Consider the following 17,497-nt stretch of genomic DNA (forward strand, 5'->3'; position numbering starts at 1 on the left):
TCAAAGGGGGCAATTAAATGAGTTTTACACCCATGAAACCACCATTATAATCAATATGAAACATTCTTATCACTCCCAAATTTTTCCTTATGCGCCTTTGCATTTCATCTCTTCCTCCACCCTGGCCCCATGCAAACGCTGATTTGCTTTCTGTCATTTGAGATTAGTTTGCAAGTGTCCTGTCCAAATGAGGGCAGCCACTAGCAACATGTGGTTATTGAACACTTGAGTTGTGGTTAGTCTGAATTAAGATATGATGCAATTCTAAGACACACTGGATTTTGAACCTTTAGTATTAAAAAGTATGTAGATTATCTCATTACTATATTTTTGTACTGAATACATGTTTAAATGATAATATATTGAATATACTGAATTAAATAATAATTATTAAGTAATAATTATTAAAATTAACTTATTTCCTTTTACTCTTTTGAAAGTGGCTACTAGAAAATGTTAAATGACATATGTGATTTGCATTATATTTCTACTTCACAGCACTGTTCTAGAGCCTGGTTAATTCTTACTTCTTGATCAAGAATTATTTATTCAAGCTTTCTTCAAACTTTCCTCATCTTTGTAAACATGGCAACCTGTGCCTCCCTTATCTTCTTACCACATTTTAGAGAATTTATTTTTATTTTTGTTTTATTGGGGAAGGGGAACAGGACTTTATTGGGGAACAGTGTGTATTTCCAGGACTTTTTTCCAAGTCAAGTTGTTGTCCTTTCAGTCTTAGTTGTGGAGGGCACAGCTCAGCTCCAAGTCTAGTTGCCATTGCTAGTTGCAGGGGGTGCAGCCCACCATCCCTTGCGGGAATCGAACTGGCAACATTGTGGTTGAGAGGACATGCTCCAACCAACTGAGCCATCCGGGAGCTCAGCGGCAGCTCAGCTCAAGGTGCCGAGTTCAATCTTACTTGCAGGTGGCACTGCCCACCATCCCTTGCGGGAATCGAGGAATCGAACTGGCAACCTTGTGGTTGAGAGCCCGCCCTCCAACCAGCTGAACCATCTGGGAGCTCAGTGGGAGCTCAGCTCAAGGTGCCGTGTTCAATCTTAGTTGCAGGGGGCAGAGCCCACCATCCATTGCGGGACTCGAGGAATTGAACCAGCAACCTTGTGGTTGAGAGCCCACTGGCCCATGTGGGAATCAAACCGGCAGCCTTTGGAGTTAGGAGCACAGAGCTCCAACTGCCTGAGCCACCAGGCCAGCCCCTAGAGAATTTATATGGGTGTGTTTTGCATCTATATTCTTCAGTAGGCTATATTCTTTCAGGGCAAAATCATATTTTGTTCATAATTATTCTTTTAGAACCTACCTGAATGCCTGATACATAAATGACAATATTTATTGAACCAAATTGTCAAGTTTTATAATTAGAGGTTCAGAGAACACATTTTGCATAAAAGTGTTCACTAAAGTATTATTTATAGTTTTTAAAAACAGGCAACAATTAGATATAGCAAGAGGAGGTTGGTTAAGTAACATAGGGCATATCTATATGATAAGCTATTAGGAAGGCATTAAAAATGATATTTGTTACCTCAACATAATAAAGGCCATATATAAAAACCCTACAGTTAACATCATATTCAATGATGAAAGATTGAAAACATTCTCTCTAAGATAATGAAAAAAACAAGGATGCCTGCTTTGGCCACTTCTATTTAACATAGTACTAGAAGACTTAGCCAGAGCAATTAAGCAAGAAAAAGAAATAAAAGCCATCCAGATTGGAAAGGAAGAAGTAAAATTACCTTTTTGCAGCTGTCATGATCTTATATATAGAAAACTTTAAAGACTCTACAAAATAACAATTAGAACTAATAAATAAATTCTTCAAAGTTGCAGATACCAAATCAATACACAACAGTAAGTTGTGTTTCTATGCACCAACAACGAACAGTCAAAAAGGAAATTAACAATTACATTTACAATAGCATCAAAAAAATAAAATACTTTGAAACAAATTAGCCAAGGAAGTGAAAGACTTGTACAGTGAAAACCACAAAATGTTGCTGAAGAAAATTAAAGAAGACACAAATAAATGGAAAGATATCTCATGTTCATGGATTGGAGGGTTTACTATTGTTAAGAAGTCCATACTATCCAAAGTAGTCTAGTGATTTAATGCAATTCCTATCAAATCCTAATGGCATTTTTTGTGGAAATAGAAAAATCCATCCTAAAATTCATATAGAGTCTCAAGTGACCTCAAATAGCTAAAATAATTTTAAAAAGAACTAAGTTGGAGGTCTCACACTTCCTCGTTTCAAAACTTATTACTAAACCACAGTAATCAAAACCGTGCAGTATAGACATGAAGAGACAATAGGCCAATGGAATAGAATAGAGAGCCAGAAATAGATTCTAGCATATGTTCAAATGATTTTCATCAAGGGTTCCAAGACCATTCAATGGGGCAAAGGATAGTTTTTCCAACATATGGTGTTGGGAAAACTGGATATCCACATGCAAAAGAATGAAGTTGGAGCCTTACCTTATACCATATACAAAAGTCAACTCAAAATGGATTAAAGACCTAAATGTAAGAGCTAAAACTATCAAATTTCTAAGAGAAAACACAGGGGGAAGCTTCATGATATTGGATTTGGCAATGATTTTTTAAGATATGACACTAAAAGCACAGCTAATAAAAGTAAAAATAGACAAATGGTTCTACATCAAAATTAAGAACTTCTGGGCATCAAAGCACATAATTAATAGGGTGAAAAACCAACTTGTGGAATGGGAGAAAATATTTGCAAATCATGTATCTGATAAAGGGTTAATAACCAGAATATAAAAAGAACTCCTACAACTCAACAGTAAAAACAATTAAAAATGGGCAAAGGAGTTGAATAGACATTTCTCCAAAGAAGATACATAAGTAGGCAATGAACATATTAAAAGATGCTCAAAGTTGCTAATCATTAGGGAAATGCAACTCAAAACCACTATGAGGTACCACCGCATACCCATTAGGATGGATACTATTTAAAAAATGTAACAAGTATTAGCAAGGATATGGAAAAATTATGCAAGGATATGTGTGCAATGTTGGTGGGAACGTAAAATTGTGCCACTGCTATAGAAAAGAGTACATATGACCCAGCAATCCTAGTTTGGGATATATACCCTAAAGAATTGAAAGCAGGGTCTGGAAGAGATGTTTGTCCATCCATGTTCCTAGCAGCATTATTCACAATAACCAAACCATGAAAACAACCGAAATGTCCATTGGATGAATGGATTAAAGATGTATCATGTATATATAAAATCAAATATTATTCAGCCTTACAAAAGAATGAAATTTTGTTACATGCTTTAATGTGGATGGGCCGAGCGGAGATTATTCTAAGTGAAATAAGGCAGAAAAAGATAAATACTGTATGATTCCACATATATGAGGTATCTAACGTACAAAATTCATAGAGACAGAAAGTAGAATGGTGGTTGCCAGGGTTGGTGGGAGGAGGGAATGGAGAGAGTTTCAGTTTTGCAAGATAAAAAGAGTTCTGGAGATAGATTGCACGACAATGTGATTGTACTTAACAATACTGAACCACATACTTAAAAATGGCTAAGATGATAAATATTATGTTATATGTATTTTACCACAGTTAAAAATTTAAAACAATTTTTTTAATGAAAAAAGAATGATGTTTGTAAAGAATTGGTAATAATGTGGCAATATATAAGGAGAATTGACAAAAAGCGGGATAAAAAATCATACGCAGATTAGGATCTCAACTCTGTAACCAAAATGAAGCACTAAAGACTTGAAGGAAAAATACAAAAAGTTGAAAATGGGGGGTGGGGTAAAGTGGGGGAAATGAGTGATTTTCACTGTTTTTAAAAACTTTCTATAGTTTCCAAGTTTTAACAATGAAGATGTATTTCTTTTATTGCAGGGGGAAATATTATTTTAAAAATTTGCTTAAAATTATTTTCTTCTTCAGGTATATTGCTACCAACCAACTGGAATGTGATTAGAGCTTTAATAAATTTTTAATGGGAAGATTAAAATTTGCCTACAGGCCAAGATCTCGAAAGAAAATTTCCTTTTGCACAGAAATTTCATTCCACATAATAAATCTCACTCTAAGTAGCTCTTTAGTTCCTGTCAGTCGTCAAATGATCAATCTCTCAGTTTTGTAACTCTGGAAAGAGAAGAAACCCCTGTTTGAAATAACTGTGTTCATGTTAGGGAGAATGCACTGATTGACACATCAGTTGACAGAAGGAGAATATAGGGGAGGAAATATTTTTTCCAACGAGAATAATAAAAAATTCTCTACCTGAGGCATCTGATGGCGATTAAGGCTTTCCACCGAATAGGCCTAGCTAAGGAATCCAGGGGCTCGTCCCTGATGAAGTCCTGCCATACAAATGAGGAAGTGAAACGTTTCAGAAAGGATCTGGGGATTTTCCAGATGCAGACACAACCACATGGACCCTTGGGTGCCCTCAGATACAAATATGACAGAGATCTGTTCCTTGGGACTGGTGAATTTTACCCATTAAAAAAAAGACTACCCTGCACCTTTGGTAACATACTTGCCCGAGTCCTCTCTGCTCACTCACCAGCATGTGACCCAGTAGCACCTCCTTGTAGGAAAACTTGAAGCCTTGATGCTCAGCATCTTGGACAGCAATGCCAATGTCAGTGATACTTCTTGTGAAACTCATTTGCAGATCCATGTCCTAAAGCAGAGCGATTCACAGTACAAGCCAAGGTGTTAGGCAGCGCTCCTGGTTCTCTATACATGTGATCTAGAGTTGAAAAGTGTGCCCGGACAGGAGCGAGAATCTCTGCTCCTTTTGCCATCTCTACCTCGGTCTAGGATATAAGTTTCAGGGAAGTTGAAAAACAAAGGTCAACCTCCACGCCCTCCTCCTACCCCTACCCCGCCTAATAGATTGAGGTTTCTCTGGAGCAGTGGTATTCAAACATTTTGACCATAAACCACAGTAGAAAACTGTTTACAATTCCACTCAGTACTTATATGCTACATACAGAGGGTGCCAAAAAATGTATATACATTTTAAGAAAGGAAAAAACTGTATTAAAATCATAATACTCAATATATACCGATGACAAAAGGTGAATACAAGTCATGTATTTTTTTTGGACCCTTATATGTATGTGTATATATATATATATATATATATATATATATATATATATACACGTATATTTGTATATATATGTGTATATATACACACACACACATATATAACTGAAATAAAAATTTTATGATACTTATTGCTATATGCAGTATACTCTTTTACTTCATTACAAAAATTTTGCTGGTTGTGACATATTAAATTGATTTCATGGTCTACTTGTGGGTGCCAAACCACAGTTCTAAAAACACTGCTGTCATTTACAGCCTAACTTCCAAGCCACATGGAACCAAATACATCTCCTTGTTCTGCCCTAGATTAGGCTCCAGAATCCTGGCTTCAGAATTGGATTAATTAGTTATACTGGGGTGCCAAAAAATGTATATAAGTGGACACTTTGGTCAACGTTGCTCAAGCAGTAGTTTGCCGTAATCAGAAGTGTCTGGATGCTGATGGTAACCACTTTGAGCACCTCTCGTAATTGCAGAAGTCAAACATGACTTGTGTTCATCTTTTGTTATTGGTATATATTGAGTATTATAATTTTAGTACAGTTTTCTTTTCTTAAAATGTGTGTACATTTTTTTTTGGCACCCTCTATATTACGATCCTTTCCTCTGGAATCAAATCAAGAGGATACCTATGCTTACTGCACTTCCAAGGAGCATGACTTATGTTCAAATATATGTATTCAAAAGTATCACATACCTTGTTCATCACAGACATGCCCAGAATCTGAAAATTTAAAGGCAAAAACAGATACTAGAGAAGCAGTTAGAGTTCCCTCACCCCAATAAAAAAACCCACCATCAACCTTAAGTTCAACAGTGAAGCAGGACTCTTAGTCTTGACAAAGGGCGGGGGCTGATCTCTTCCTCCCCATTTTCAAAGTGAGACCATGGACATTGGCAGAGTCTTTCCTTCAAATGAGTCATGACTAAGCTACAGAAGGCTGCATAAAGATATCAGGCCTTTGGGTTTTCAGGTTTTACAATCAATTTAAAGAGGCTCTACCCGAGCAGTACAGGGTTCTAAAACGAAAGTTAATAGAGCAGCTCACTTTGGAACTGAAATACAGTTCTGCTATAATGCTTTTGCTGAAAACGAAAATTTCTTCTAATGAAATTAATATATGAGGGAATAATTGTAGCATATTCTGAGATTTGTGTTTGCTCATGCGCAGTTTCATCCGTGAGAGCACAAAGGTGCACCAGTTAAACCGAGCTGCGTAAAAATACACGCACGCACGCACACACACCTCAAACCAAACATCCGCTAGCTGCCTCAGTTTACTGTGTTACGAGCTGCTCCCCATTCAAATCTGGCATCATAACTGTCCTTCAAATTTCAGATACCCCCTCCTTTGCCACTATTTCACAATATTTCAAAACTTTCCAAATTGATGGTGGGTGTTTTTCAAGGAAAAGTGCCATAATTTTGTAATATTTATATATTTCTTAGCTGCTTTAAAAAAAAAAATTAGATTCCTGAGTTTTAAAAATGTGTCATTGATGGGTTTGTTTGAATGTTGTGCTCCTTAATCCATTTCTCCCATAATCCCTGTGGTTTTTCTTGTACAATTTTGCGCATGTATTGCATTATAGCAGAATTGTTGTACCTTGAAAGTGTACAGTCATCGTTATCTAAAACATCTTTATTTCCCTTTCTTTTTTATTTTTATCATAATTTTCCTCAATGATGGACTATGTTTTCTGTTCTAGTCATTGCATATCAAATTTTGGGTGTGTCATAATCATCTTTTGAGGAGCATTTTAAAAATATAGATTCAGTGATCCATCCCTGAAGACTGATGATTCATTAAGGGATTTCTATTTTTAACAGGCTCTCCAGGTAATTCTCATGAAATTGAGATATGAGGATCACTGCCCTATATTCTTCCACTAGCATATACTACTTGTTTCTATTCTATCGTGAGCAATCTGTGATTCCATTCTCCTCACATACACATATGAATAAATGTCAAGAGCACAGATTTATCAAACAGGTAGTTGGTTTATAGAAGAGTAGAGAAGAGGAGATAAAGGAGCATAAGGTACAATCCCTAATATCAAGGTGCCGACAATCTAGGAGAAGATCTGCACATAGTCAATGAAAGCTCCCTAAACCTGGCTGTAGATGAGAATCATTCATAAACCTTCGAAAAAATACAGATGTGTTTTTCAACCCACACCTACAGAATCAACCTCTCTGGAAAATGGCTCTGGGGAGCTATGTTTTAAATTTGATCCCTAGGTGATCCCTAGGTGGCTAACCTGGTACTCCTCAGCAAGATGGCTGAATTGACAATATGTATAAAGCACTTTATTAAAGATACAAAAAGTGCTATGGGGGATAGAAATGGTCGGATGAATTCTAACTCAGTTTGGTGTCTCTGAGGTAGAACATTCTTGGCATGTTTGAGGAGGGTCGAGCATAGTCAGTTAGGGTGGCTGGGGTGAGTGTGGAGAGGGAAAATAGTACAACATGAAGTAGATTGATTAGATTGATGAATGACGTATTTTATTCACTTTAAAGTACTTTACCTAACTGTGTGGTGCCAGGGTACTACACTTATCGGGGAGATCACTTCATAAATTATATAAATGTCTAACAACTGCACTGTACACCTGAAACTAATACAATATTGAATGTCAACTGCATTTGAAAAAAATACACATATGGCTCTTATTATTTGTGAGGCACTGTTTTACATGGTTTATCAACGTTACCTTGCAGAAGGTTAAAGAACTATCGTTAGTAACACTTCAGAGAGTATTACAAGGAACTAATAAGCCAGCTACCCTAAAGTAGAATGGTAGTAATTATTTGAAGTTCAAATGAGGGTGAGACCACTGTGAGTACAATTGATCTGGGAAGACATCATGGATGTGGCAAGATCTGAACTGCCCATGGCCTTCAGCAAGAAATAAGTGTCCTGATCCTGATTCATAATAAATGTTTCTGTTCCCACATGTTCTCATTTTTAAAACATACCAGATCCTATCTTGCCTTGGCCCATGTCCTTTGAGCATAAAGATTCCCAAGGACTGAGCTCCTCCAACGTATGAGGACCCTCGCCTGCAAATGGAGGCAGCTGTGTCATGGCCGTTACCTGAGAGCATTGGCCATAAAGAAACAGGACTTGGGATACGATGTCTTGATCAAGCCTGGCGAGGAGTTGGTCCTTAGGAGCATGGAGGGCCACGGCTCCGTAGATTACAATGATGTCAGTCTTGCTCAGGCTCTTTTTCCCAGAAAAAAGACCCTGAAGGCAATGAAAAATATGACTGAAGGGGTTAAGAAATGAGACTGGGATGATTAAAATTAGTCTATAACTGGTACTGTTTGTCCAAATTTAAACACCCAGGACTGTGTTGTGGATCTATCAGGACTTAACAGAGGTATCTGCGAGAATGCTTGTGTTAATTTTTATTTACTAAATCCCTCTGTTTCGGGGGAAGTAGAACGTATACAACGAAAAGTATATACAAGGCCTGAAAAACTGGCAGAGGGACAAACCCAGGCACACAAGGAGCTCCTTGGAACACTTTAGATCAGCATTAGCAACAGAAAATGGAGTAGCCTTGTTAGCTAGCTGGTCATTCTACAGGGCCAGGGCTCAGACAGTTCTGACTTGGAATAAAGGCCTGGGGACAGGAGTAAGTATAACACAGAGAAAGGGTACTCACTGAAGGGATCATTGTCATTTGCCCTTACAATGACCAAAGGCTTTGGAGGCGAAGTGCTTTTTTTTTTTTTACCTTACAGCGATTCATGAAAAACTTTTCCTGATGTTGGAATGTTTTAAGAACTTTTAAAACAGTATTCAAGTGGCCCTCAGCACAGTATCCTAAAATAGATGTTATTCCCTAAAATCAGAAAAGATATGAGATTTTGAGTTTAACCGCTCACTTATTCAACAAATATTTATTGAGCACCTGTTATGTGTCAGGCACTCTTCTGGGTGCTGGGGATACAATAGTAAACAGAACACACCAAACTCCCCATCCCTGTGGAGCATATAACCAGGAGAAGTGACATTAAATAAACACATACATTCAGTAAAAATATTAATATTTTTATGGTGATAAGTGCTATGGAGATAAGAAGAACAAGAACAGAGCATAACTGCTTCAGATTGCGGGGAGAATTTGCAATTTAAATAGGATGGCCAGAGAAGGCCACATTAACAGGATGACATCAAACAGACCCCTAAAATAAATGAGGGACTGAGCTGTTGGATACCTGGGAAGGAGAGTTCCAAACAGAGAGAAGTTAAGTGCAAAGGCTTTGTGGTCCACCGAGGAAGGCCGAGTTAATGCTGAAGGAGGAGAGCAACGCAAGAGGAGGTAGAGAGGAGGTCTGGGCTGGTTCAAACAGAACTTTTCAGTTCATCCTCAAGATTTTGGATTTTCAATCTTAGATCGATGGGTGTTTTGAGCTTGAGTTGACTGACATTTTTAAAAGAGCACTCTGAAACTTTATTATATCTTAAGGGGTTGAATTGTTGAAAGCTGGTGGCTCGTGTTCCACACTCTAAGGTTATGCTACCCATTCTCCACTCCTCACATCTCTTGCCCCAGGCTGATTTCACTGTAGTCACTTCATGGTAATTTGCTCACGAATCTTGTTATATTTTGTTTGGTTGCATAACCCTGCTAGAGCTACCATGAGAACCCAGGGACTAGCCATTGTCACCAAGGTCTCAACCAGCACGGTTCTTAGTCCTTAGATACCAGGCCACACACCCTCGCTCACCAGAAATGCTTAGAAAAATCCCTCAAATTCTTGTAGCCTGACATTGTAGTGCTCCTTGGTCATGGCCTAAGGTATAGTTCTCCGTGTCTTTCATCCTCTTTGTGCTCTCACACCATAATGCTCTCTGTGTTTCTTCTCCTCTCCCAGCCCGTCTTCCTAACTTGTCTCCTTCCCTAGCTTTCCTATGTCCCATTGTCCTTCTGTCATTTAAGTCTGGCAAAACCCAAGCACTGGGTAAATCTGACTCTCCAACTTACCTACCATCTGTGCCTACACCCAGTCTGCTGGACACTGCTGAAAAAAAGTGACACCACAGAGGCAATCAGTGGCAGTGGAAGATGATTGCAACCTCACTTGGACCCTTAAATCTGCACAAATGCCCCACTACCTTCCCTTAGTCCAGCTTCTCTCTCCAGTTCCTCACAGTAGCAATGGTCTCAAATCTTCTCTGTCCTGAAACTGCTCAGCTTTGAGAAGAGTTCTATTTTCACGTATTTCATTTTGGAGAAACTGAGGAATTTCATAGATAGTATGCTGTGGAGCCAAGATTTGAATCCAGTTGATCTGACACCAGAATCCGAGCTTTGGTGTTATGTGGGTGAAAGAGTCATGCTTAGGAGATGGAAAGTCAACAGGCTCATAGGATTAAGAAAGTTATGTGTCAACACTTTACCTACCCAGAGGTCAGTTACTAAGTGACTCGAGTGTATGGAACACACTCAACAACTTGAAGAAAAAGGAATCTGAGAAGCTCAAATAGATGTCACAAAATTTATCTCTTACAGTTTGCAAAATCCTCAGGCTTTGAATGAGAGCCTTATAGTATGCTTATATCTAAAATAAACTTACTTTGTTTCCTAGACAAAGCAGAAATAAAAGGACAACTAGCATAGGGAAAATGGTGTTAGAAATAATACCAAGAGCAGTACGTGATAACTGAATATATGACAAGAATAAAAGAACAGCAAAAAGAAAAAAAAGCAGTTTTAAAAGTTCAGTAAGTCTTATGGTTATCTGGCCATTTAATATGGGACAAAGAACCCTAAACACCTCAGAATTTCTGAGGAGAGTATATAACACAACCCAATAATTTATTTTATACTAGATGCACTAGGTGGGGAAGTTTCTCTCTCTCTCTCTCTCTCTCTCTCTCTCTCTCTCTCTCTCTCTCTTTCTCCCCCCCCTCCTTTCAGTATATATCCTTCCCTTCTTCCATATTCATATATGCTCTCCAGCCTAGGCTAGGGTATGAAACAGGTAAAAGTGTTTTGCAAAAGCTCTCCAGATTATACTTACATTCTCTCTAGGTTGAAAACCAATGGTATGCAAAGTTACTTTCAGCTTGTAAACTCAATGATTTTGATGTTTGCGATCATACTTAAGTTACTAATGTAAAGCCCATGTCAACATATATTAAAGATACTCTTATTAAGTAAGAATGATTAAAATTCATTTTTCGATATTTTCATAAACCTGGTTAAATAATGAAGCATTGATATTTAAACAGGGAAGCCTCATTTTTTCTGAAAAATTCTGTTGGACTATTCTGAATGTGTTCACAGATAATTGTGGATAAGTAAGACATTATCATCAGACTGTCACAGGTTCTCTAGACGGAATTAATTATCATCATCTTAAGAGGAAATTGAGAGAAAGGGGTCCCACCTGTCGTTGATCCCCTAGTTGGCTGGAAGCCGTCAGAAATTCCTTAATTTGTGAGCTTACAAAGTTTTTGTCTTGGCAACATGCTAAGGTGGTTCCCAATGCTTTCCAAAGGAATTTCTGGAAAACAAAGGACAAGCAACAGAATGTTAAAGGTTGAAAAGCAGGACTGATAAAAAGTGAAAAGAGGGAAAACAGTTTCCGAAGGAAAGAAACTTGTGTGACTAAATGATGGCTTAGTAACCTTGCACTTCAAGTGTTACCTCTGCTTGAGAGTGTTTCGTCCCGCACCAGGCTGTCCTCTGTCTGTGCTCTTTTTCTGCACTCCTCCACGCCTTGTGCCCTGTCATTCTAATACCTTTCACTCCCTATGGTAATCTTTAATTTTTTTCTTTGTCTCTGTGCTCAGAATTTTAGTTCTTGGTAACAGATGGTCTTACTGATTGAGTACTTTCAGTGTACAGTCCCTGGCAGCTAATAGGTGCTCAATAAATGCTTATTGAATAAGCATGTTCAATGAAAATAGGGTTATTTGAAGATGATGTCATCAGATATTCTCAATTTTCAAAGATATTAACTTACTTTATAGTTTAGGAGATTTAACGTATAATAGTTTGGAAAGTAATATTGTGTCAGCTCTGCTATTATCTCAGGAGTAAGGTGAGTTGTCCAGAAATGCTGTCAGAATGGTGTCAAGGGTGAAGGAGAAAAGTCATGTAGGAACTTTTCCACCCACATTGTGGCTGTAAGAAACTCTTAGTGAATTGGGAAAGGAAAGCTCTCAAATGGAGGAACATTGGTGAGGGAGCATGGGGGAATCATTCTGTGGTTTCCATATCCTTTACAGTTGGTGAGAATGTTGGATTCATTATGCTAGTCCTATCCTTGATACTTCTGCAGTATCATGATGGAGAAAAGGACAGATGTGGCTTCCTGTTCTTTTGTTTTTTAAAACCATACAAACATTAGAACTAGGGCTGGGAGAGTGGGGCAGCCCAGCAGTGGCTTGTTTGAACCTTACAGCACATGCCTGAATGTAAATGTGTGTGTGTGTGTGTGTGTATGTACATGGGTACATATAAATCGACATATCCATATTCTCATGGAGTTAAGATACAAGGAAAAAATTCACAAGAGGAGGTACTCATATGGCTAGAAAAATTAGGTCATGAAGACTTGATTTGTTTTGTAAGATTCAAATCATTTACAGCTATATAGTGTCAGATGGGTATCTCCTTATTTAGAATGTCCATCTTGTCACATATAAGAATGAAAACTGGCCAGCCGGAGGTTCATTCCAAGGATGATAGCTGTTAAGTTACAGCTTATTACTAGAAGAGATCTATAACACAGGAGAAAAGGAAAAACTAATAGTAACAGATGGAATTAGCACATCCAGGAGAAATTGTACAGATCAGTCTGACTTGGGATCTGAGGGGGACATAAAGTGATAAAACAGGTGAAACAACTACGAGAATGAGAGTAGCCTCAGTCATAGTGAGGATCTGATGAGTAGCACCCATTGCACTCTGGGTTGCTTAGGCAAAAGGCCCCTATGATAATGGGATTATAATGAGAAATACTATGTAAAGCACAGGAGTAAATATTACTCAGGGTCCAAACTGCTAGAGTCTATTTAATTTTACCTTGGAGGAAGGATAAGAAAGAATCTGGAAGTCTTGTGCTGCAGAAAACATTGATATTATGAAGGGGAAAATAAGACTTGTGTGTTAGGCAGTTACCCTCCGTGCCTCCCAGTACTGAGGACCTGGTGCTTCTCTGCTAAATTTGGTCAGATTCAGTGTGTAGTACATTCCTGCTTTGTGACTTAGCAAGGAATACCAGAAATCAGAAATCCAGAAATGGGGAAAAAAAAATATGGTTGATTGCAAAAATAGCCACAACCTTTCCATTCCACCTCTGTCCATGCCTCTTTGCAATGGGAGTTTTCAGGAACTTCCATCAGAAATTCTCTTTCAACACTCTTCAAATTTGTACTGGTCATGTGACTTGCTTTGGCCAATAGAATGTGGCACAAGTAGTAGTGTGCCTGTTCTGAGCCTAGACCTCAAGAGACCTTGCATATTTCATTGCCAAAACCATGAGAACAAGCCTGGGCTAGCCTGCTGGTGAACGATAGACTGCAAGGAACAGAAACTAGCCATCCTAGTTAAGATCATCCCAGACCGGCCAATCCCCAGTCTATGCCAGTGAGACTAGTTGAGATCAGACAACTGTCTAGCTGAGCCCATCCCAAATTGACAACCTGCAAAGTTGTAAGCTAAATAGATGGTGATTATTTTAATCCACTAGAGGTAGTTATGCAGCTAAAGCTAATTGATCCACTCTTACTTTCTTAAGTTTAATAGTTGAGAGCCATCTAGGCAGCTCATTGCTTGAATTACACTGCCTACCCATATGACCATTATCCTGGACGAATCTTGTGAGTCTGGAAGCTGTTGGGTGAATAGTATTACATGAGATGTACAAGGCTAGTTTGTGTATATAAGAAGATAAGGCACTGCTCACCAAATCTTCCTGATGGGTATGTCTGCAGGCTTGATAGACCAATTTAGAGAATCAGTACTCTGTACCAACTGAGAAAGTCAATCAGTGAGGGAAATTTTGAATATTACATAGGAGAATTGAAAGTTAATAATAAATAATTTGTGGGAAGAGACACTTAATACTAGAATGGATGACTTAGGAAATGTTTTTCCAGGAAAAAAAATTTAGAAATCATGGAAGCATAAAGACAACCTTGATCTATTTTTTGTTGAGTTTATGCCTTGTGCCAGGCACTTCATATAGGGACTTTATTATATACTTTACCTCAATCAACACTCACAAAACTACAACCTTCAGAGGTGGGTATTTTTCCATTTTATTGGTGAGTATACTGAGGCTCCAGAGAGATTAAGTAATTTACTTAAAGCTACATAAGTTCTAAGTAGCAGAAAGTGGATTCAAATCCCATTAGGAATGGATGGCTACAATGTTAGGTAGAGGCCAGTTGGAGACAGAGCAATAAAAGAACTGGCCTTTGAGCATTCTTTCAGCGCTCAGTTTTTGTTAAATTGTAGTAGATATTTTTTCTTATAGTTTGCCACGAGGAGCTGGCTCTGTGGAAACCAACACATGAGCTGACATTAAACCAGTGCTATGGCAGGGGCTGCTAGTTTTTTGCCTTCCAATGTTCATTCTTCTTCCTTTTCTAGAGCAGAACCCCTGAATTTTAGTCAGTTATATATCTGTCTCGGAGGCACTATACTTCTCAGTTTTCCTCACAGACAGCTGTGGCTCTGTGAGTAACTTTTCGTCAAATGTGAGGTGAAGAGAAGGTAGCATCTTTCTAACAATTCCTCCCTCCTTTTGATCGCAGTGCAGACAAGTTGGAATTTGAGCAGCCATTTTAGGTCATGAGATAGCGCTAAGGTCACTTAGCTGAAAACCAACCTTCTCAATGGAGGTGTTGCTGTAACTGCCCATTTGCTGGTTGAAATCCCAACTCAGTTGAATGGTCCAGGCTACATCACTGATCTTCCATAAACTTTCTTTGAGCAACTGTGGTGGGAAGTGGAATTTAAATATGAATGTGACTACTTAATATGTTTTCTTGGTACTTTTTTGTTACATCTTTTTCAAAAAGTATAAATATGTATTAAATGGGATTATTCCTATCACCATTTAAAAAACTTTTGAACTTTTCACTTTAGTTTATTTTAAAAGCCATCTTCTGTTATGCTCTGAATTCCATTAAAAATAGGTTACACAGAATGTGGAAGTAACTCCATACGAGTGCCTTCCTTTTTCTTCTTAAATAAAAATTGCTTAAAGACTTAAAATAGAAACTAATCCATTCTGAGACTCCAATTGAAGTTAATGTTTTTCAAGTTGTGAGTAGATTTGGAAAAACTCCATTTGTCAATGTTTGTTTTATTATGTACTAAAAGAAGGGATATTTTTGGAATAAAGAATTAAATGTCTTGAAGAACCAATTAGATGTACAGACACTTTTTGCTAACTAAATATTATTAGTTTCACCAACTGTTTTGAGCCAAAGCCACAATCCATCATCTGGACCCATGTCCTTCTTCATTGAACAATACATAAAAAGGTGTTTTTATCTTTTTGGAGGTCAAAACTCTGTTGCAATTTCTAGAATCTATTATTTCTCATATTTTCTCTACTTTAAGCTTAGAAAAGGACAACTTAATATTAAAGCAAATGAAAATATTTGTATGCATTTTCTTACTAAGAACTCATTCAGTGAGTGGGTCCTTTAAAGAGAAGAAATTAAACAGCCTTGGAAATTCAAGGGAAGAAGGCACATGTGAACAGTTTTGGAAGGAGGCCAGAAACATACTCAAGATTGGAAGAGGGAAACCGTTCTCACAGCTTCTTTCTAGAGAAAGAAACTGCCTTCCTAATAAAAACAGTTATTTTAAAATGGTAGCAGGGAAAACTCAGGTAGGAATTTTGAGAGTGAGGGGGAGATAAAAGAAACATGAGTGTAACGCAGGTGATTCCTAGAATTAAAAACCAGGAGAGTAGAGCAGTCACTTAAAATCTCATGTTGGATAAGAATCACTCGTGGGATTCTTTAAAACACATCAGTTCTCAGGTACCATTCCACCACTCCCAGAGATTCTGATTCGGGCAAGGGTGGTGATGGGAGGTGGAGACGCTGTGGACAGATCACTGAAAAATGACATTTTAAAAGAAGTCATAAAAGAAGTCATTTTAAAAGAAGCTATGTATGTGGTTTATGAACTGAAACCCTGCTAGATTAAAAGCTCCCTCCCGATGGGTTCCTTGACCTGTAGGCTCTTGAAATCAAAATCCCCCCTAGAAAGCCAATGTCCAACTCTTGTCTGCAAATTACTGTTTTGGGGATTTGGCATTGCCTGGGGCACTGTTTAGTTGTGAAAGTCCAAAAAGTTTTTGGATGAAAGAAGGAGATTCTTTTCTGGAAAAGGGCTACAATGTGGCCCTTTGGCTTTTAGGAATCAGGGAAAAGACAGGGAAAAGCAGATAGAGGAGGAAATGACGTTGTATTTAGGACCAAAGAAGTGGAAATTATGTTAATATGTGTTTCTTTATATGAATGGTTAACGAATGCAATTGCAAAGAGAGAAAAGACTTCTGAAAATTGAAGAAGATTTAAGAAACACACAGAGAAAAGTATTAGTAACCAAAATCTTCAAAACTGTCTTAAACTTAAATTGGAGATGAAAGATTGTTGCTCAAATTACGATAATTTAAAGAGCATAATTTTTCATGGTGATTACTTCTTTAGCATAGGGAATATAATCAGTAATATGGTAATAACTCTGAATAGTGCCAGGTGGGTACACTTGAATAACTGTGGTGTACCCCTGAAACTAATATAACATTGTATGTTAGCTATATTTTAATAAAAATCTGTAAAAAAAAATAAAGAGCATAATTCTTAAGTGATCACTTCTAACATGCTAGTCCTTTTCCTAAGAAAAGGAAATGTTGTTTACTGCTGTTTGGAACCCAGTTCTTTTCAGTTAAGATGGGTAACTTTAGCTGATTTCAACACCCCATCATCAAAAATTAACCTGGAAGCTACCCTTACCTGAAGCAGCATGGTTTCCCATAGCGTGATAGTAGCATTCTTTCCTAGAAAAAGAAATTCATGCAATAACTGCCCCAAAAAATCAAGACTCAGTTTTTCCCTTGCCAGGTCACCAGTGGATGCTGGAGTTCTATTTCAACTTTCGTCCTTACACAGGATGATTATTTCAGATGAAATTTACTATGTTGCCAACTTTAAAGTGCTGGTCAGGTGGACAGAGGGTCTTCAGTCCGTGATAAAATCTAAGCTTTTTGCTAATTTTAACAATAACTTCTGAAATGATCACATTTCAATACTCTTACATGCCTAAGTATAACTTTTTAAGACAATACTGAAAGA

At 37.8% G+C, this 17,497-nt stretch overlaps 1 protein-coding gene across 1 annotated transcript in view; it reads right to left on the reverse strand.

Annotated features, from left to right (window-relative positions):
- Nucleotides 1-17,497, reverse strand: part of MROH2B (maestro heat like repeat family member 2B) — a 57,840-nt gene that overhangs the window by 21,478 nt on the left and 18,865 nt on the right. The window contains exons 17-24 of the mRNA XM_033110009.1: nt 17,159-17,202; nt 15,010-15,117; nt 11,557-11,673; nt 8,895-9,002; nt 8,246-8,398; nt 5,842-5,868; nt 4,591-4,710; nt 4,305-4,384 (exon numbers count right to left, since the gene is read on the reverse strand). Coding sequence (XP_032965900.1) covers nt 4,305-4,384; nt 4,591-4,710; nt 5,842-5,868; nt 8,246-8,398; nt 8,895-9,002; nt 11,557-11,673; nt 15,010-15,117; nt 17,159-17,202 — 757 coding nt within the window. The remainder of the gene's footprint in view (nt 1-4,304; nt 4,385-4,590; nt 4,711-5,841; nt 5,869-8,245; nt 8,399-8,894; nt 9,003-11,556; nt 11,674-15,009; nt 15,118-17,158; nt 17,203-17,497) is intronic.

Source organism: Rhinolophus ferrumequinum, chromosome 7, assembly GCF_004115265.2.
Source record: "Rhinolophus ferrumequinum isolate MPI-CBG mRhiFer1 chromosome 7, mRhiFer1_v1.p, whole genome shotgun sequence".
Classification (NCBI taxonomy): domain Eukaryota; kingdom Metazoa; phylum Chordata; class Mammalia; order Chiroptera; family Rhinolophidae; genus Rhinolophus; species Rhinolophus ferrumequinum.